Source organism: Copadichromis virginalis, linkage group LG11 (assembly GCF_057382275.1).
Source record: "Copadichromis virginalis isolate Kocher_CV1m ecotype Utaka linkage group LG11, C_Virginalis_male_GT1.1, whole genome shotgun sequence".
Classification (NCBI taxonomy): domain Eukaryota; kingdom Metazoa; phylum Chordata; class Actinopteri; order Cichliformes; family Cichlidae; genus Copadichromis; species Copadichromis virginalis.
Genome location: NC_140628.1, coordinates 21970837 through 21991371, shown reverse-complemented (window position 1 = coordinate 21991371; position 20535 = coordinate 21970837). Strand labels below are relative to the sequence as shown.

Sequence of the window (20535 nt, the reverse complement as noted above, 5' to 3'; positions counted from 1 at the left end):
TGGGAAAATAGGAAGGGCTGCACTCAGAGGCCAGCTTAAGTTATGAGGCTAAGAACATTAATTACTCACTGGGACAACACATGAGTGCAGCTTAGACTGTAATTGGTGGGTTTGCCTACAAACTCCATGAATCAGGGTGCACCTCTTCTGACCACTGTATCCCTGACTGATTATGAGGATTGTATTCTTTGACTCCCAGTGAACCACAATTATCCTTATGATATTAAAATAAGTGTTATTTGTTTTGCACTCAAGACCAAGCAATTATGTAGGTACAGGACGTGGGAATTTTACATGTAATATGAGGTGACTGTGATTTTGTCTATGAAGTTTTTTGTGTGTGTTTAATTTGAGGCACGGTTTCCATCTACATGTATGAACCTGTTATGGTGAGCTTGTCTGAGCAGAAACATTCCACACGTTGATTCTTAACTGCGCATTTCCTTCATGTCCTCATATCAACAACTTTCATCTATTGCATAATCTGGGTTTCTTGTGCTGTGACTTTATGTGATAAATTGGGGAAAATATTTTTTTCCAGCTATAGTACATTGAAGTCTTGTTTTCCAGTGTTGCATAATATGTGTGGTTTCCCAGAAGCCTGCCATAATTCTTTACTTTGCCACAGTTTTCCTGGCAAAGCAAAGCACAGAGAGACAGAGAGGCTCAGATAGAAAACTAGGGCTCTCTGAAACCTGCCTCCAACCTTTTGCCATGGAGTTTCCCAGATTAAACAGACTTCAGTCTGAGCCAATCCTAAAATGGGAGGGGATAGACCAATACAAAAACTGACTCAGGATTGAAAAATCTGTCAGTCTAGAAAATGACAGAACAGACACATGAACTTGAGAGGCAGTCAGATGGTCCACTGGCACTTTTTCCAGAAGATTTCCTTATTTGAAGTAACAGTAATTTAGTTACAACTGTCTTGAACTTGGACACATTACCCAGCTGTCACTGGGCTTGCAGAAGACCTGGTAGAGCGTTTTGTTCTTTCAGAACCACAGGAGGTATTCTCCCTTTTTGTGTCAGACTGTGGCCGTATTGTGTGACAGACTGAGCAGCATGTCAAAGGAGGTGAATTCAGAGAGCGTATCGCTGTGTCCTTTGAGCACACCAGCAGCCACTGAGCAGGAGATGCTATGTATCTTTGGGACAGGGGACTTAGGGCGCTCTCTGGGCCAACGTTTGTTCCAGACTGGCTACAAGGTGGTGTACGGCAGCCGCAGACCCCACAGCTGTGGCCCATTGCCTCCGGGAACTCAGGTACAGAGCATGATGTCTGTTGTTTTTGTTGTTCTTGTTCTTATTTGACAGCTGATATCACAACATGTGAACTGAAGGATAGTCCTTAACCAAAACAAATACCCCGTATTCAAAGTGCATAGTTAATGCTGTGAGAAAAGCAGCTCTTCTAATCAGACTTGACCTTGTTTAGCTAAACATGTTTGCTGATAATTTGTGGACATGCAAGCATCTCTCCAGATGTTGCTGTTTTTGTTTGTGCTCTACATTGTGCATTGGTTTGTTTCTTGTCCCGACTGAACTAGAATGTCAAAGTAAATGAAACCATTTGTCAGCGGTCGTGTTACTATGTGTCATGGCCGTGCATGACAGTTCTCCTGTGTTTATGTCTTGTGCAGGCGATGAGTCATGTGGCTGCAGCCCAATCAGCCAGGCTGGTTTTTGTTTGTATTCACAGAGAAAACTACAACTTCCTGGAGACGCTTGCACCTCAGCTCAAGGGGAAGGTACCTTGTTGCACAGTGAGATGACTTTGTGTGACAAAGCACTTGGATCATTTCTAACTTTTCATCCACTGTATTTATTTAATTGATTGGAAGGTTCTGGTGGATGTCAGCAACAACCTCAAGAAGAATATGTACCCCGAGGCCAATGCTGAATATCTGCAGAGGTAAGAGGAAACTAGGGCAGTAATGTAATAATATGAAATATTGGGATATCTCATGGACCATGTGGGTTGAATCACCTAAAAAAATGTAAGAACATGAGGCAAATGATTGTTGTTTAATAACCAGGCTAATCCCTGGAGCTCAGGTGGTGAAGGGATTTAACACCTTGTCTGCATGGGCCCTTCAGAATGGACCTTCAGATGCCAACAGACAGGTAAAAGCTACATCTGCTTGTTGTGTTACAATCTCCTTGCTTGCATGAATACTAGGGGTCATGTAAAAGGCCTTATAGTAAAAACTATTACGTATTTGCATGCAGAACCACATGCATTTGACAGTCTCTGATATGTTCACACAGCAACTGCTGACCAAGAAGTTAAAAATAATAATCTCTTTCCTAAAGGAAAATATTTCCAACCAAATTATATTATTAACTCATTTTGAAGTTTTGATCAAACCAAAGCCAAGCGAAAGAGGAGAGGAGTCAGCCTCATGTCTTTCCTGAGAATGCTGTCTCTGTGGTATCCTTGAATCAATTAACTCCACACTCTCTCTTAGATCTAAGCATCCCGTCATGTGTTTTGCTCTCTCACTGCAGCATGTGTGTATTTTTCTGCTCATTTTGATCCAGTTTCGGAGTCCCAGTGGACAATAAATAAAAAATAAAAACCACAGGAGAACGCGTGTGTTGTGGGGAGTACATGTTTATGCACTGGACTATGTTTAATTTTGAGCACCATCAGCAACATTGCATAGGTGTTGAGCATTCCTATGACCACATTGACTGTCAGTGTGTCTCTGTTGGTTGATCATCATGTGTGTGAGATTCATAAACATAAATGTGTAAATGTAGAATGATGAAAACCTGCACTTCTCACATGGGGCGCTTCTTGAGCGTTAAAAAATATAGATTGTTTTTCTTACCTCTCCAGGTGTACGTGTGTGGGAACAGTCTTGAGGCAAAGCAGGCAGTAATAGAGGTGGCTACCAAATTAGGCTTCACTGTTCTGGACAGGGGGTCTCTGACTGCCGCCAGAGAGCTGGAGGATTTCCCTCTGCAGCTCTTCCCAGAGTGGAGGCTGCCCTTGCAATTGGCCACTGGCCTCACTGCCTTCTTCTTCTTCTATCTACTCATCAGAGATGTCATCTATTCGTATGTGGTGAATGATAAAGACATCTCCTTTAGAATCATGGCATCCTTGGCCAACAAGGTAAATCCTGTTTATTACCTTACAAATTAGCACATGGTACACTTTGAAAAGTCACCGCCAAATGTATCCCATAAAAAATGACTGAACAAATAAAAAGTTTTCACTTAAAACTCATGGTTTTTATCCTCAAAACAACTTCCTGTCTCCTTCTTTCAGGTGTTCCCCATCGTGTCGCTCATTATGCTGTCTTTGTGTTACTTGCCTGGAGTCATAGCTGCCTTCCTTCAGCTCTACAGAGGAACTAAATACAAGTCAGTAATCAAAATAGGATGCAATTATATTTAATCCCAGCAGAGAGGTGTGCAATTTTCTAATCATTTTTGTGCCATACTACTCAAACCCATGTTTCAGGCGTTTCCCCGACTGGTTGGATCGTTGGATGTTGTGCAGGAAACAGCTGGGACTCGTAGCTCTTGCTTTGGCTTCTCTGCATGTGCTCTACACTCTTATCATCCCTATCAGGTGTGTAAGAGCTGCGCATCTTCATGCCTCTTCATTAAACATATCTGGGACTGTTTATAACTGCTCACTAGAATAACATTGTTTGGGAAGATGTACATGGTCCCAAATATCATTGACTTTCTTTTGGTCTCTGGTCGCCACATCGTTGACAAATGCTTCATGTGTGGATTCAACTTTAAGCACTAGTTTTAGACTACCCATAGATGACATGTCAGGGTCTGGTTGCCTAGGTAACCCTTTCACATATATACAGCTATAATGATAAGGCTAAATCATGCTTTAATAAACTTGTGAATAATGTTAATTCAGCAATTCTTGTGAAGTCTTCATCTAGGTTTTATTTCAGATCTTAAAGAGTTATGCCCATCTGAATTGTCCACATGATTTTTCTCTAAATAATCATTTTTGCCCTCAGATATTATGTGAGATACAGACTGGCAGCACATACTATCTCACAGGTAAGACTTGGAAACATTATTAATCATACCTAGTTCCACCACTCCGTAAACAGCTGGTAAAAATGTTTACTGTGATTTTAAGATCAAGGAGAACAAAACGTCACCGTTTGACACCACCATGGCCTGGCGTACTGACTCGTACTACGTTATTGGGATTCTGGGATTTGGCCTGTATCTCCTTTTGGGAATAACTTCCCTCCCTTCTGTCAGCAATGTGCTCAGCTGGAGAGAGTTCAGCTTTATACAGGTAAGACGGATATAAAATGTAGTATCTAAAGTGATGTATCTCTAGCAGAAGGGGATTGATCTTTGAATTTGTTAGAAGTCTGGCAGCCAAGTTTTCAATGAGCTGGAAGCAGAAGAGGAGGGATTTATAGCAGCCCAAACATCATGAGATGAAAGCATGGAGCACTTTAGCAAGACCTGCTAGACAGTAAAGAAAAGAAAGTAATAAAAACGTTAACTGGAGAAAGCTTAGACCCAACGTTGCCTTGTAAACCTGTCCTAACAAGTTAATAGAATTGACCTGCTCATCCACTTATTTAGAAAATATAGCTGACTTAAAATGTTCTTATTGAATAAAAGAGGCCAGAATTATATACTGTACCCTGCTAACTTAAGTTGTGATTCAAAGACATCTACAGGGAGTGCAGAATTATTAGGCAAGTTGTATTTTTGAGGAATAATTTTATTATTGAACAACAACCATGTTCTCAATGAACCCAAAAAACTCATTAATATCAAAGCTGAATGTTCTTGGAAGTAGTTTTTAGTTTGTTTTTAGTTTTAGCTATTTTAGGGGGATATCTGTGTGTGCAGGTGACTATTACTGTGCATAATTATTAGGCAACTTAACAAAAAACAAATATATACCCATTTCAATTATTTATTTTTACCAGTGAAACCAATATAACATCTCCACATTCACAAATATACATTTCTGACATTCAAAAACAAAACAAAAACAAATCAGCGACCAATATAGCCACCTTTCTTTGCAAGGACACTCAAAAGCCTGCCATCCATGGATTCTGTCAGTGTTTTGATCTGTTCACCATCAACATTGCATGCAGCAGCAACCACAGCCTCCCAGTCAGACACTGTTCAGAGAGGTGTACTGTTTTCCCTCCTTGTAAATCTCACATTTGATGATGGACCACAGGTTCTCAATGGGGTTCAGATCAAGTGAACAAGGAGGCCATGTCATTAGTTTTTCTTCTTTTATACCCTTTCTTGCCAGCCACACTGTGGAGTACTTGGACGCGTGTGATGGAGCATTGTCCTGCATGAAAATCATGTTTTTCTTGAAGGATGCAGACTTCTTCCTGTACCACTGCTTGAAGAAGGTGTCTTCCAGAAACTGGCAGTAGGACTGGGAGTTGAGCTTGACTCCATCCTCAACCCGAAAAGGCCCCACAAGCTCATCTTTGTATGATACCAGCCCAAACCAGTACTCCACCTCCACCTTGCTGGCGTCTGAGTCGGACTGGAGCTCTCTGCCCTTTACCAATCCAGCCACGGGCCCATCCATCTGGCCCATCAAGACTCACTCTCATTTCATCAGTCCATAAAACCTTAGAAAAATCAGTCTCAAGATATTTCTTGGCCCAGTCTTGACGTTTCAGCTTGTGTGTCTTGTTCAGTGGTGGTCGTCTTTCAGCCTTTCTTACCTTGGCCATGTCTCTGAGTATTGCACACCTTGTGCTTTTGGGCACTCCAGTGATGTTGCAGCTCTGAAATATGGCCAAACTGGTGGCAAGTGGCATCTTGGCAGCTGCACGCTTGACTTTTCTCAGTTCATGGGCAGTTATTTTGCGCCTTGGTTTTTCCACACGCTTCTTGCGACCCTGTTGACTATTTTGAATGAAACGCTTGATTGTTCGATGATCACGCTTCAGAAGCTTTGCAATTTTGAGACTGCTGCATCCCTCTGCAAGATATCTCACTATTTTTGACTTTTCTGAGCCTGTCAAGTCCTTCTTTTGACCCATTTTGCCAAAGGAAAGGACGTTGCCTAATAATTATGCACACCTGATATAGGGTGTTGATGTCATTAGACCACACCCCTTCTCATTACAGAGATGCACATCACCTAATATGCTTAATTGGTAGTAGGCTTTCGAGCCTATACAGCTTGGAGTAAGACAACATGCATGAAGAGGATGATGTGGACAAAATACTCATTTGCCTAATAATTCTGCACTCCCTGTATATAATCACACCACTTTTTACAATCAGAGGAACTGTCCTCCGATGGTCACTAAAACAAATGTAGGTTTTCCATCTTTGATTTATAGTATGTGATTCGTGCAAACTCATATTGGCACATCAGCGAAACAAAACTCTTGGCCTGATGAGTGAATCCTGTTTATAAGAAGAAAAACTTCAAGTCACAAGTGGAGGAATGAGAGTGTGGGATTTTTCCCTGGAGCTGGCCCACTGATGTTCCGAGCAATCCATCCAACAGATTTGTGCTTGTACAGAAGTTGGCATCTTTGCTTATTACTGGAATCAATTAATATCAGATAGAAAATGGAAAACATGCTCTCCATCTAGAGCAGGGGTGTCAAACATAAAGCCTGGGGGCCAGAATCAACCCGGTGAAGACTCCAAACCAACCAACTGGATGGTTTTGGAAAACAGAACATTTGGACATTTACATCTGTGTTTTCAAAAGTTTTACAGATTTTCCTGATGATAAAGAGATTCCCCGTGGCTATCCATACAAAGCCAAACTAATTAAGTTATAGATTTCTATAATTTAAAGATGTCACAAAGATAAAATGTGTTTGACATCCCGGATCTACAGTAAATGAGTATTTTTGCTAGTCTCTGGTTTACTCAATCACGCTTAAAAATAAAAACAAAAATAACAGAAGTTTCAAAACACTTTTTTTTTTAAACAAAGAACAAATAAACACAGTGGTAGGAAAGAGCATTTCTGTGATATTTAATCTGTCAATTTCTCATAAAATGAATACAATAAAGCTCATTGGTAAATTTAATTTGTTTCAACTGATCATCTCTTCACTTGGCCAGGAAAAGCTGCAAATGACAACCAGATTTATGATTCAGTTAACACACGGATGCTTTTTATGAAATATCCCTCGTTGGCACTCACTTCTAATATGTCTGCTGGAGATGCTTTCAAGTGCACCCTGAAATTTTCCACGTACTGCTACTCCACTATTGCCCCTATTTATACTCGAAGCTGCTGAGGAGCAGTTAGTGTGAAAATTGACAGAGAGGCTACTGCGCCTTCAAGGAACGATTCTGGCAGAAAAATTGTTTGGTAAATTGTTCACATTGTGTCTAATTTGCAAAGGTACAAACTGTGACTGGCAAGTACAAATGTGGATAGGAAAACACACACATGGGCCAGGCAGCTGTGTTAAAGTTCCCACTGGAAACAAACTGTCAGAAATCTGTTAGTTATATTTCCCTCCTTCTCTTTCTAACTCTGTCTTTACTTAAACAGACACAAATAATGTTTACCTTTGTTCCCACTCTGACCAATCAAAAATGAAATGGGACACACTACAGGGAACAAACTCATTCATAAATGTATCTGGGTCATGTCAAGCTCATATTCTTATTCCACCCCTCCCTTTACTCCAGCCCAAATTAGAGCAGAGATTTAAATGTTAAGTTATGCATCAGATGTAATTTGGGGGCATATATTATCCTGGGCCTCAGTCCTAAGGCTTTGTTCATGTGTATATAATGTATTTAAATGTGCATAAGTATGTATGTGTACCTTTATGTATATGAGTACACAAAGTCAAAGAGTGCATGCGTTGCACATATGGAGCTATGTCTCTATTAAGGTCAGCTTGTCACTGCAGTTTTTGACTTCATATAAAAGAAAAGAAATTGTCTTTTATCTTTATTCTTTTTTTTTATTTTATTCACATTTATCCTTCAGCACCTCTCTCCTCTGAGTAGCTGAGGCATTCACACACAGACGACATGTTCCTTATGCATAGATGCAAACAAGTCTGCCAGAAAGAAAACTGACTGCACATCATAACATCAGTGCTTTCTGAAAATAAATGGGTGAATGAAATGTAACATGATGAACCTGTTTCATTGTTTTACTGTCTTTCAGTCTAAGCTGGGCTACCTGACACTGTTCTTCTGTACATTTCACACCTACCTGTACGGCTGGGATGAGTTTCTTCAGCCTTCATCCTACAAATGGTTTATGCTCCCTGGCTACATGCTTAGTCTGGTGGTGCCTTCCATGGTGTTAGTGCTCAAGCTGCTTCTCCTCCTGCCTTGCGTGGACAGCACTCTCACCCGGATTCGACAGGGCTGGGAGAGAACTGATCCCGAGCAAGAACGCAAAAAATTACTCCTAACATAAGGCAATGGCACTGCAGGTACAAATGAATTATAAACACAGACGCAAAGGCATAGATGTCATAGAGCCAGGATTATATGTTTACAAGAAAACTGTTCAGTGTTGTAAACGTGGTACATGTAAAAGCAGCTTTCCTTTGCCTTTGTGTTCGCCTCCATTGAAGCTCAATAATTTCCACATCCAGAAGTGTTACACAATGTAATCTGAGATTCTGTGTTGTGTCCTCTATGACATCCTTATAAAAAATAAAGAAAAAAGAAAAAAAACTATCAATCTGAACTTGCAGTGTGTAGTGGGTTATGTTTATTGCATTTATAGTTACGTATTTGGTTCTCACTGCTTTTCCTTTGTTCTTTATTGTTAAACACCCATTATGTTAATTGTAACCACTGTAAATACTCTTTAAAATAAACAGCAGTGTAACAGACCAAGATTGTCTTGTCTTGTCTCTCTTTCTATATCTCTTTCTATCCAGAAGCTCAAACTTTGGGAGATTTCCCTGCTGAGTTGGCTGTGTCTCGTTTAGTCGTCTCGATCTGATCCCTCTCCAGGGTTCATCCCTCTGGCTGATCAGATAGCGTTCTCTCAGAAACATTTGGCCTGAAAACCAGCCTTCTCCCCAGTCACCGCTGGATCTCATCACTAGGAAAGAGGAATTTAAGACTCCTCCATCACCGTCGTCTGTTGAAAGAATCTATTGTTGGGTTGTCACAGTTCAGATAGCCCCGTGATGTTGCGCTGCATCAAGTCATTTCCTGAAGTGAGTAACACGTAAACACGTAAACGTCATTTTATTAGTAGCTGTAAATGAAATCTAATCATGACAAGTACAGGCGTAGATGTGAAAGAATGTATTCAAAGTAAAGGATACACCATTCCTGTGACTCCTGCTGAGTGTGATGGACGCGCAGTGAAGGAAACTTAGGCACAGGTTAAAGTCCAAAAAAAAGATTTTTTATTTAACCCAAAAAACATAATTGGTTAACTCGTGCAAAAAGAATCAAAATCTTGGGCCCATAAAAGAGGTCAAAATAACAGAACTCTTCTCAAAGTTGACAGCACTACTGATAACTCAAACAAACTGACCTAACTTAACGAGACAAAGGGGAAACTTAAATAGTGGCTGACCAGCCCACAAAAAACACGAGAAGGGATAAAACACACAAAACCTAACTAAACCTAGCATAATGAACTCCAATTCCCCCCCATGGTCCCGAGTTATGGCATGAACCAATTTGTAGTCTTCCTTTAAAGCTCGCTCCGCCCCTTTTCCACCTCTTGGCTCCTTAATCAAGGGACTGGAACAGCTGCAACTAAGGTAACTCAGAAAACAAAAGATTAATCATACATAACAGTGTAAACTAAAATGTGCGCACTTATTTTAGAATGCAGTGTTATGTGGATATGTGAATTAATTCTAAACCAAAACCAGTAATTTATTGTTCTGTAAATAAATTCCCATATGTAAAGAAAGACAAATGTGAATGCAATGTTACTTATAAGCCTCTACACTAACATGGTGGGTATTACCACTGTGTGGCTGTAAGTGCAGCCATCACACTGAGATAAAAACCTTCCGGTCTCATAAAGTTGCCTTTTAAATGGGCCTTATCAGTTAAAGATCTATACCACTGCTGGTGGTGTCAGTCAAAGTTGAACTTTTTGCCCTATCCATAAACGGGTGAAGTGATAACAACTAACTTGAGCCAGTTAGGATATGAAGGAGTGCCCTTATAACGGCATCTAATAAGGACAGTCCAAGGAATGCTATCTCCTGGTAATGATAACACTTAATAAAGCAATTAAAGGACTCCAGAGACAAAATATAAACTAAGAGGCAGTTTTATTGCTGGGAGTTACAAATGAAAATACAAAATACAACGTCTTGACGTGGCAAGACATGAACCACATACACAGAACTTCAAGCTAGACACAAGAAATGAAACAGGGCACACAGCGCAGAGAAAACTCAGCGGCAAGACTGACATGAAGACTGACGACATGACAAGAAACAGAAGGAAACTGAGGACTTAAATACACGGGGGAGGCAAAACAAAACATAACACACGCAGGACAAGAGACTATCAAAATAAGACAGGAAGTAACACACAGTAAGACCCAGACTAAGACATGTGAACTAGACAGTGGGATATGACCGGGCTGAGGAACAGAGAAGGAGAGAGGGACACATGGGGAAACATAGGTAAACATGGAGACGAGGCCGACTTTCACAGAAGTCAATGAGGACAAAACAAAAAACATCAAAAGCAACCTAACAATGTCAAACAAGACTAGAGACTCAAGAGTAAACCGCACAAAGCTCAAACGTAAATCATCTTCTTAAGGTAAAAATGCACAATAAAAATCAAAATGCTGGGTCAAAAATTCAGGACCATGACCATGATGCTTTCCAAGCAAATACTCAAAACACCAATTACCTTCTGTTTTGCAAGATGCTAGAAATAAAGCAAGTGCTTGTTGGCACTGATGTGTGATGTCCATGTGAGGGATTGTGTGTTTTTGTTTGTTTTATTGTGACATCCACAAGAAAATAGCTACACACCTGGGAATACCATCAGCTGGAGGGCACTGGAGTTACAGACTTTAGAAAGAGTGCTGAACAGGCACATGCACAGATAGACCCCAGGTGGTGCTCAAGCACCTGACCCTTTGGACAGGAAAGTTTTTTCTCCCACGTGTGTCTATTTTATAATTTTACATTTTAATTTCAAAGTAGTCCCATGGCATCAATTCCTAATTGAAAGCATGTAATGCCCAACAATTGTGTTTTTATAATTCTGCAATGCCGTACACCCCCTGGCCCCTGCATCGCCTTTCCTTGTTGTCACAATCAGTTGCTCGTGCCATTGAAGAGCTCTGAGGAGCAGCGTCACATCTCAGACCTGCTTTTACTGATTACAGACAGGTAACATTAGTGTCTGCACTGGCCTCATCCACATTTGTTATTGCTATGTAATTAAAAACCTCTAAAACACATCAATTTAGGCAGTTAAACATTAGCAATTATACCGCAAAATTAGCTTATCAAATGCAAGGTACTTTAAAATGCACAAGAGAAGTCACTTTCACTCTTTGTATGACAGCAGAAATAATTACATGATCATTAGTCTAATATTTTGGAATGTTCAAAACTGAACTATTATCAGTACCATTGTTCATTACATTATTATTATCATTATGAATGCCTTAGTGTAATACAGAATAACCATTAATTATCATGTACAACGTTAACTTTGAATTTACCGATGACAGCTCTATGCGAACAAAGGACATGTTATAAAACAGCAAGACAGAGATCGACAGCAGGCGTCCCTCTTCTGTCCACGATCACGCCATCAAACAGTGAGGAAGATGAAAGAACAAGTAGCTTATATAAGCAAGTAATAGCTGTGGTCCTGGATACCATTCGATTTTTTAATATATATGCCACCAAAATTTGGCCTTTATTGTGTTGTTAGCTATACAATGTAGCATCAGCTACAACTCTTAGGCATCACTTTGAGAATTTTCCATAATAATTTCATATCTCACTGTTTTATTTCCCTTAGTCAAACGTTTTGAGCTCATTAGTCTCCCGTTTATCAGTTCATGGTTTAGTTGAGTAGTAGTACAAACCAAGGAAGTTTCAACTGAACTGACCTTCACCACTGTAGAATTATCATCATACTGCAGATTACAGCAAAAAAGAAAAAAGTAGGAAAAAAGAAGAAGTGGATGAAGGAAGTGAACACACTGACACAGACAAACCGCCAGAAATGGGGAAGAAGTATATAAAACTCAAACTTTCACAGCATTCACAACTGCTGCACAGACAGTACCAGACACAGATTTCAAGGTAAGTTGAGACATTCAAAACTGGCATGTGTAAGAACGTAACCTTCATTCTGTTATATACAAAACTTCATTTTGTTTTTACAACGAGCAATACAGGTGAAGTAGATAATTTACGCCTCTATTGTTTATTGTAGGAATCCAAAGCAAGCAGTAAACTGGTGTCACTAGTCTTGAGAATAATTCGAAAAAACTCCATTTATATAATTAAGTATAATTTGTGCTTGTATTAGATGAAGCTGTTCCCTGTACTGGTGATGCTGACAGCATGTGCTGCAAGACCTCAAGGTATTTTGGTTTTTTCTGAACAAAGTGAATATAACAGCAGATTTCTACGATGTTCATGTATTTTGTTATTCACTTTTAATGATACTTTGTTTTTTAATGACGTTATTAAAATTTCTAGCCAATCTTTGTAACAAGACTGAGAAACAAAAAGGATTTACATACATTTAAAATTTGTATTTTTAATGTTGTTTCTTTCTGGCTTCATGTGAATTTGACTCATTGAAAAAAAATTGTATTTCCTTCTTTTAAGTTTTCTTATTAATCTTATTAATTTCTTATTAAATCTGAGTGTTGGCGGGACCCCGCGCACATGCTTCTCTGTGTTCATAATTTCCTGCATTTTCCTTTTTCGTAAAAAAAGCAAAACCACTTGAAAAGTGTCTTCCGCTTTCTCTCTTCTCAGATTTGTCTGGTAAAATGTTCACTTTCCCACTGGAATCCAACAGAGCTCATGTGAGGCTGAATGCGTCGAGATTGGATTTCAGTTCTTTAACACTCTGTCACAGGTAGCAATGAATATGTATGCATTTCCTATAAGAAGCAACTGTATCTCTGATTGTGAAATAAGTCATCCTTTGCCATGCCTACAGATCATTTACAGACCTTAAAAGAGACCACGTTTTGTTCTCTCTGGCTACACCTGTTCATTCCAATAACTTCCTGATCTTCTGGGATGGTACAAATAAAGAGATTGAGCCCCATATCAAGGACAGGAAAGCTGAATTTGGAGGACGAGACTACAAGCCAAACATGTGGCACTCTATCTGCACCACGTGGGACTCTGAGTCTGGACTGGTGCAGATTTGGTTTAATGGGCTACCTTCGATTAGGAAATTTGTCAACACTGGAACAAACATCGTAGGACCTGTTATAATAATTTTAGGACAGGTACATGTTTTATTGATAAATTATAAATACTTATTTAGATTCAGTCAGACGCTGTATATACTAATAATGTACTATATGTACTATAATATACAATGTAGTTTTAATCTATTGTATCTCAAACACTGCATTCTTTACAGGAGCAAGATTCCCACGGTGGCGGATTTGACATTAAGCAGTCTTTCGTTGGCATGATGTCTGACGTCCACTTGTGGGATCACATCCTTTCCTCCTGTGAAATTCAAAACTATGTGGATGAACTAAACTTCACGCCAGGGAATGTGTTGAACTGGAGCGCACTGGAATTTGAGATCATAGATAGAGTACTGATAGAAAATAAACTCATGACATGTCACTAATCAGAAAATTACAAAGTCAAAAATCTGGTCAAAAAAACTACTTTGTTTTTATGTCCATCATAAAGAATATTTGATGATTTTTTTTAAACCCTTTTACGATAATCATATGAAAGCGTTACACTGGTCGCTGTGATTACGTTACATGTTGGTTAATTCATGAACAACATTGAGAACAAAAACTGGTGAGCATAAATATAAAAAATAAAAAATAATTTTACGAATTTCTAATTGTAAATTTATTGTAAAGTGAACAATTCATCAACTTGTGCTATAAATGTTTTTCTAGTCAGTGCATGACAATAAAATGTATAAAAAAAAAAAAGAAAAGAAGAAGAAGCTTTTTTTTGCCAAAATATCACCATCAGCACTGTGTCACAAAGTGCAATCGACAGAGAAGTCCAAACTTCTCCATTAAATCTGAAAACTCTGCATCTCTACTTAAGTATTTCAACTTAATCTAAAAGGTGGTGTTTTAGATGTCGCCCTCTACTGGCCCAAACTGATAAATGCAGTTTTTTTCCTTGTTTTGGCTTTTTAAAAAATAATCAGATCGTTCGAGTACTATTTGTGTAATTTTATGATTAAATGGACCTATACCATATACACAGAAGACTCTGGGATTTTTATTGTTTATGTGAGTAGTTCCTTTTTCACAGATGCCCCACAGTGGTGCAATCTGTGAAACGCACAGATGAACACACACTGTGTAAGAACACTGAAAGCTGTGTTTGTTTTATTTGTTTAGATCAAACATGACAAAACACATAAAAGTGTTTTTAGATTACCATAGAGCTGTTTAACGCACACATCTATTAAATCTTCATGTATTTACAATACAGAAATGGCATTGCCATGAAAATTGTGTTGCTATGTTCAGTTCAAATGTTCAAACGATCAATGAGTGTAAGTAAACAAGTCCAAGGAGCACATGCAGGAGCAAACAAGTGCTTTGCTAATAAAATGGGGGGAAACGTGCACTCACGTGGACTTTTGATTGCCGTGCAGGTCGTTCTTCAGCCAAACAAATACTAACTGTCAATAAAAGTCAATAAAACTACTTCTGCCTTTCATGCGTCCAAAATCAAAGTGAAAGTACAGAGACTTGATCTGTAAATGACTGCAGAATATCAGCTCTGGTAGAAAAACAACTCACCAATCACCTCTATTTTTGATATTTTTGTTGGGAACTAAAGAGAACCTCTTGAAGGCCCGATTCTTAGTGTTAGTGACCTTCTGCATTTCCACTAAAAAATAAATAAATAAATAAATTCAACAGTAAATTTGCATTTCTTACATGTAACTTAGCACTGGCTGGAATTAAATAGGACACAATAATGCTATAAAGTGCGTAAGATATTTTAGTTTGGACCAAACTGTAATGCAACTGGTGACCAAAGTAGGACTTACAGCTTTATTTACACTCTCCCACTTTCAGAGGCTCAAAGGAAGTTTATCAAACTAATATAAGGATTGTTTTAATATGACAATAGGATGAAAATTCTTTACTGTCTGGAATCCAGAACCCATGAACATCATCCGATGTGTGTTTCCTGGCTTTAGATGCTCTCCAAGGCCTTTATAGCAGCCACATTCACTTGCTGCTTGTTTGTGGGTTTTTCAACCGTCAGTTTTGTCTTTGGAAACTGAAAAACTAATTAAGTCAAGTTAAATTTGGTTTAATCTGTCCAAAGATTTGTTTCCTGTGCATGCTCTTTTACATATTTTCTGGCAAAGCCTACTCAGCCATTTTTGTTCCAAGTGTAACCAGTTGTTAGCACTTTGTAAACTCTCTACATTTACGCTCAGAAAGGTTTAGCTTGATTGCAGACTTTAAAAATAATATATCTGCTTCATTGAGATTGTAGTTTCTTAACAATGGTCTTCCAGGCCTTTAGGCATTTAGTGTGCAGCAGGTTTATTTTATTTTTCACCCTGATGATGGTCATAAGATGCAAGAAAAAGCTACCAAATTACAAGTTTAACACTTTGAATTATCTCCAGATCTTTTATCTGTTAAATCTGACATGAAATATTGAATAAACAGATCTGATTTGGCCATGAAACTACTCATATAGATAATACAATTTTATATAATATATAATATTGTATTATACATTGTCGCAGGATGCCCTGAGCTACAGAAAACTTATTTCTAAGTCAAATATTAAAAATCTAAGCAATGTTTGATTTGTAATATGAGTAGTGTCTTTGTATTAGATGGCACTGTGGCTTCTATTGTTGATGCTGGCATCATTGCTGCCAGTCCTAAAAGTACAGAAGATAAATATTAAAATGAAACTCAAAGAAAATTCATGCTGATGAAAATTGTGTGCAGGATTTAGATGTGTTAAGTTTTAATGCTTGTTATCGCTTAGTGGTTTGATTTAAGGATGAAACTAACATTACTAGATCTTAAACCCATGCCTCCTACAGCAACAGCAATAGATAAATTATACAGGTTGTCCATAATTGTATATCTATTGTCTTATAGACTGTATTTTGACTTTTGGCTGCTCCATAAATTCACTGACTTGTTTTGCACTAACAAGGAGTTCACCAGAGTTCACCAAGTAAACAAGTCCAATGTCCAAAGGCATGTCAGAGATAATGAAGCTTTGAAAAACATAAATTTCAGAGTGGATTAGCGGGAATTTTGGCAGCTCACAAGGACGAAGTTCATATTTTTGGTAGAGCAGCTTTTAAAATGTTTAATGTTTCAGAGAAGACATGCATCTAACTATTATATTCTATCATATACGTCTATAGACTGTTTTAGACTGAGATATGACAACAACACAACTCATTTGTGTGTCTAGAAAGGAGGGGAAAAAATGACGGCCAAGTCCTCACTAAAGCAAAAGTACACTGAACTACTTTTGTTTCACAGGGTAGATAATGCTCATTTCAATGCTCTAAAGTAATATTGTTTTAAAGTAATATTGTTTTAAAGTAATATTGCTACTACAACTGCTTCCTCTTGCCCATAGTGGCCATAAAGAGATCTCAGTTAGACAAAATAACAGGATCTTTCAATGGTGCACTTTTGTACAAAATGCCTCTGTGTTACTGGACTCACTGTCTATGGTCATACAAAGGAGGGAAAAGAACTTTCGAAAATATCAATTTAATCTGACTAACTCAGACTCCTAAGCTTTATGGTAGCATAGAAAGAGGACTATGGAATTCACTTTTCATTGGAGAAGAGACCTCTTCTCAGCCATTATAATTAGAGCAGTAAATACACAATGTCATGTGAAGCATCCTTTCAGAGACTTGAAAATGTGACCCACATGTTTCAGATGTTAGAATGACATCGTAATACATTATTTTTACTATAAATCCTAGTGCAGTCGAGCGCAATAGGTCACCGAGTGCAGTAAACTGATGGATTTTACATTTAACACCTTTTTTTTCCTTCACAAAAATGCAACTATATAGTATTCAATGAGTAAATGACATGGTATATCAAAATGTCTATTAAGTGTTACGGGTCTACTGTTCTGTGGTAGCAAGTTGTTCTTCCATTTAAAATTGGTTGAGAAATTTTGAGACTTTCAGCCTAATGAGAACATTAAATTACTGGTTTTGGCTGCTGGTCCGGGGATCTCCTGCCCAGGCCTCCCCAGTAGTAACAAAACAAGTACAAGCACAATACTTAATTCTTTTTTTAACCAGTGTTTGATAGGATTTTAGAGAATTGACTAGAATTAATTATACGTTTGCTTAAGTGTGCTAAAGCTCTTTCTGAGACGCGTTCTCTTTTTGTAATTCACTGTAAGAGTTTGAGGCCTTAAAGGAAGCAATTATAAAGTAGGTGAAATTGGGGGTCAATTAATCAGAATGGTTAAAATTCCTACAAAGTTAATGCAACACTTTGGAAAAAACCCTTGTATCAAAATCTGTACTCCAGTCATGTTGATTGTTTGATTTAAAATCCAGAGGTTGTTTACAGAGGTAATATTACAAAATGTGCTGTGTTCTTGATCTAAGGGTAGGACAAACCCAGAGTCAATGACCTCAATGAAGGAGACCTATTTTCACCAACAAACACTGCCACTATAAAACTCACTCCCTCGCTGGCCTCATGCAACACAACCTCCTGAGACTGAATTCAAGGTAAGACATGATACACAGGGCAAATTAAATTAATGCTTTCCACACAAAAGTTTTAAAATTTTTCTGCCTGCATTATATATTATAGCAGGTTGCCTTAAGTGACAGACACCTTATTTCCATACTAAAGTTGAAAGGTGAACATTTGAGCAATGTTTGTTTTGAATTATTGTATTTTCTTTGTATCAGATGGCACTGCTGCTTTTACTGGTGACGCTGACAACATGTGCTGCCACTCCTCAAAGTAAATTTATGTATTAAGTCATTAAACACTACAGGGAGTGCAGAATTATTAGGCAAATGAGTATTTTGTCCACATCATCCTCTTCATGCATGTTGTCTTACTCCAAGCTGTATAGGCTCGAAAGCCTACTACCAATTAAGCATATTAGGTGATGTGCATCTCTGTAATGAGAAGGGGTGTGGTCTAATGACATCAACACCCTATATCAGGTGTGCATAAATATTAGGCAACGTCCTTTCCTTTGGCAAAATGGGTCAAAAGAAGGACTTGACAGGCACAGAAAAGTCAAAAATAGTGAGATATCTTGCAGAGGGATGCAGCAGTCTCAATATTGCAAAGCTTCTGAAGCGTGATCATCGAACAATCAAGCGTTTCATTCAAAATAGTCAACAGGGTCGCAAGAAGTGTGTGGAAAAACCATTAAATACCATTCAGCTTTGATATTAATGAGTTTTTTGGGTTCATTGAGAACATGGTTGTTGTTCAATAATAAAATTATTCCTCAAAAATACAACTTGCCTAATAATTCTGCACTCTCTGTAGGTGTGAGAAATCTGGTCTGGTTATCAGCATCACGGAAAGTTACTGATCATTTTATTAATTTATTTCTCTAATTCCTTTAAGACCTGCAAAGTAAAATGTTGACCTTCCCAGAAGCGACAAACACAGCTCACACGAAGCTGTTAACAACAAAACAAGATTTAAGTGCTGTAACTGTCTGTCTCAGGTAATGTTGAATATGCAAAATCAAATAGTAATAATAATAATAATCATCATCATAATCATAAGCATCATCATGTATGTCAGTGTCTTGTCATTGCTTACAGATCCTTTACAGACCTCAGAAGAGGCCACCCTATTTTCTCTTTGGCAACATCGCGTGCTTCCAATGACTTTCTGATATTCAAACTAGATGCAAGTGATTTGTTTGATCTGTGGGTCAGGGACAAAAATGCTGAATTTGCATTGCAAGACTACAAGTTGAACACGTGGAATGCGATTTGTTCCACTTGGGATGCTACCTCTGGAATAATTCAGCTGTGGGTAAATGGAAAGCCTTCCAGCAGGAAATTCGTCAGCTCTGGATTCAACATCAGTGAACCCATGTCTATTGTTTTAGGACAGGTACAGTTCAAACTCACTGTGACTGGTGTACAGTTGCTATATTAGATAAAGTACAGTGATTTGGTCTGAGAGGTTAATTATGTTAGCTTAGCACAGAGCGATGGGGAAACAGAACAGGCTGAAGCTCTGGATCTGTAACCAACATACTAGTGCTTCAAGTTCACTTTATATTAAAGACAAGAATTAAAGTGAAAACCACAATTTTATATTTAACAAAAAGAGTATAAGACCTGACAATACTTGTCTGGAACCTGTGCTGATATCCATAAGGAGTGCAGCTCCAAACTTCCAGTGAAGCATTTTTCCTGGTTTGGTTTTAGTATTTTTGGGATCAGCATTGCTTTAGATTTCCCCATTTCCATTTTATGTAGGTACTATGCTAAGGTGACTCAGACTACTTACAGTGGCTTGCAAAAGTATTCGGCCCCCTTGAACTTTCCCACATGTTGTCACATTACAGCCACAAACATGAATCAATTTTATTGGAATTCCACGTGAAAGACCAACACAAAATGGTGTACATGTGAGAAGTGGAACGAAAATCATACATGATTCCAAACGACAAACACAGCTCACACGTGTTTGTCACGTAATTATTCAGCCCCCTTTGGTCTGAGTGCAGTCAGTTGCCCATAGACATTGCCTGATGAGTGCTAATGACTAAATAGAGTGACAATGTGACAAAATGTGGAAAAGTTTACAAGCCAAACCACTGTACGTTGGACAAACAATACTATTATTATGTTATATAATTAAAATGTTTCGAAATTTCACAGCATTTATTTATTTATGTTTTCCAAATATTCTCATTCTCCTTATTTGTGACATTGTGTCAGTCAGAAACAGTGCAATATAACTGTTAATTCAACTCTTTGCCATTTCTCAGGAACAGGATTCCTATGGTGGAGAATTTGATATTAATCAGTCTTTTATTGGCATGATATCTGATGTCCACATGTGGGACTACACCATGCATTCCTGTGAGATCCAAATCTACTCAGATGAGCTTCACTTCACTCTGGGGAATGTGCTGAACTGGAATGCTCTGGATTTTCAGATAACAGGAAGAGTGTTGATAGAAGACAAGCGATACCATTACTGTTAATACTGTTAATACCAATTTTATGCCCAATGTAAAGAATTTTTCCAATCTATACTATTAATATGTTACACAATAAAAATGGTTTTAAAGCGTATATTGCATTTTTTATTACATAGTTTGGAGTTTTCAAAGCTGGGCTTTGTGTGTAATGTATTGATAC

General features: G+C 38.3%; 3 protein-coding genes across 3 annotated transcripts; all 3 read left to right on the top strand.

Annotated features, from left to right (window-relative positions):
* The first annotated feature begins 738 nt into the window (after positions 1-738).
* LOC146698544 (metalloreductase STEAP4-like) lies at positions 739-8834 on the top strand. The gene is made up of 10 exons (XM_085473699.1): positions 739-1266; positions 1644-1751; positions 1845-1915; positions 2040-2127; positions 2846-3124; positions 3281-3375; positions 3476-3586; positions 4002-4044; positions 4127-4291; positions 8153-8834. The coding sequence occupies exons 1-10, from the start codon at positions 1066-1068 to the stop codon at positions 8408-8410; spliced, it is 1419 nt and encodes a 472-aa protein (XP_085329825.1). The 5' UTR covers positions 739-1065; the 3' UTR covers positions 8411-8834.
* Positions 8835-12111: 3277 nt separating this feature from the next.
* LOC146698543 (mucosal pentraxin-like) lies at positions 12112-14394 on the top strand. Its single transcript, XM_085473701.1, has 5 exons — positions 12112-12263; positions 12493-12547; positions 12951-13053; positions 13138-13435; positions 13573-14394. The coding sequence occupies exons 2-5, from the start codon at positions 12493-12495 to the stop codon at positions 13789-13791; spliced, it is 675 nt and encodes a 224-aa protein (XP_085329827.1). The 5' UTR covers positions 12112-12263; the 3' UTR covers positions 13792-14394.
* Positions 14395-17826: 3432 nt separating this feature from the next.
* On the top strand, positions 17827-20469 carry LOC146698542 (jeltraxin-like). Its single transcript, XM_085473700.1, has 5 exons — positions 17827-17907; positions 18094-18148; positions 18773-18875; positions 18976-19273; positions 20160-20469. The coding sequence occupies exons 2-5, from the start codon at positions 18094-18096 to the stop codon at positions 20376-20378; spliced, it is 675 nt and encodes a 224-aa protein (XP_085329826.1). The 5' UTR covers positions 17827-17907; the 3' UTR covers positions 20379-20469.
* Positions 20470-20535: the final 66 nt, after the last annotated feature.

Coding starts and splice junctions, on each gene's coding strand:
- LOC146698544 (XM_085473699.1), top strand. CDS start 1,066: ATGTCAAAGGAGGTGAATTCAGAGAGCGTATCGCTGTGTCCTTTGAGC. Junction 1,267..1,643: donor CATTGCCTCCGGGAACTCAG/GTACAGAGCATG, acceptor TGTCTTGTGCAG/GCGATGAGTCATGTGGCTGC. Junction 3,125..3,280: donor TGGCATCCTTGGCCAACAAG/GTAAATCCTGTT, acceptor TCCTTCTTTCAG/GTGTTCCCCATCGTGTCGCT.
- LOC146698543 (XM_085473701.1), top strand. CDS start 12,493: ATGAAGCTGTTCCCTGTACTGGTGATGCTGACAGCATGTGCTGCAAGA. Junction 13,054..13,137: donor TCTTTAACACTCTGTCACAG/GTAGCAATGAAT, acceptor CCATGCCTACAG/ATCATTTACAGACCTTAAAA. Junction 13,436..13,572: donor TTATAATAATTTTAGGACAG/GTACATGTTTTA, acceptor CATTCTTTACAG/GAGCAAGATTCCCACGGTGG.
- LOC146698542 (XM_085473700.1), top strand. CDS start 18,094: ATGGCACTGCTGCTTTTACTGGTGACGCTGACAACATGTGCTGCCACT. Junction 18,149..18,772: donor ATGTGCTGCCACTCCTCAAA/GTAAATTTATGT, acceptor AATTCCTTTAAG/ACCTGCAAAGTAAAATGTTG. Junction 18,876..18,975: donor GCTGTAACTGTCTGTCTCAG/GTAATGTTGAAT, acceptor CATTGCTTACAG/ATCCTTTACAGACCTCAGAA.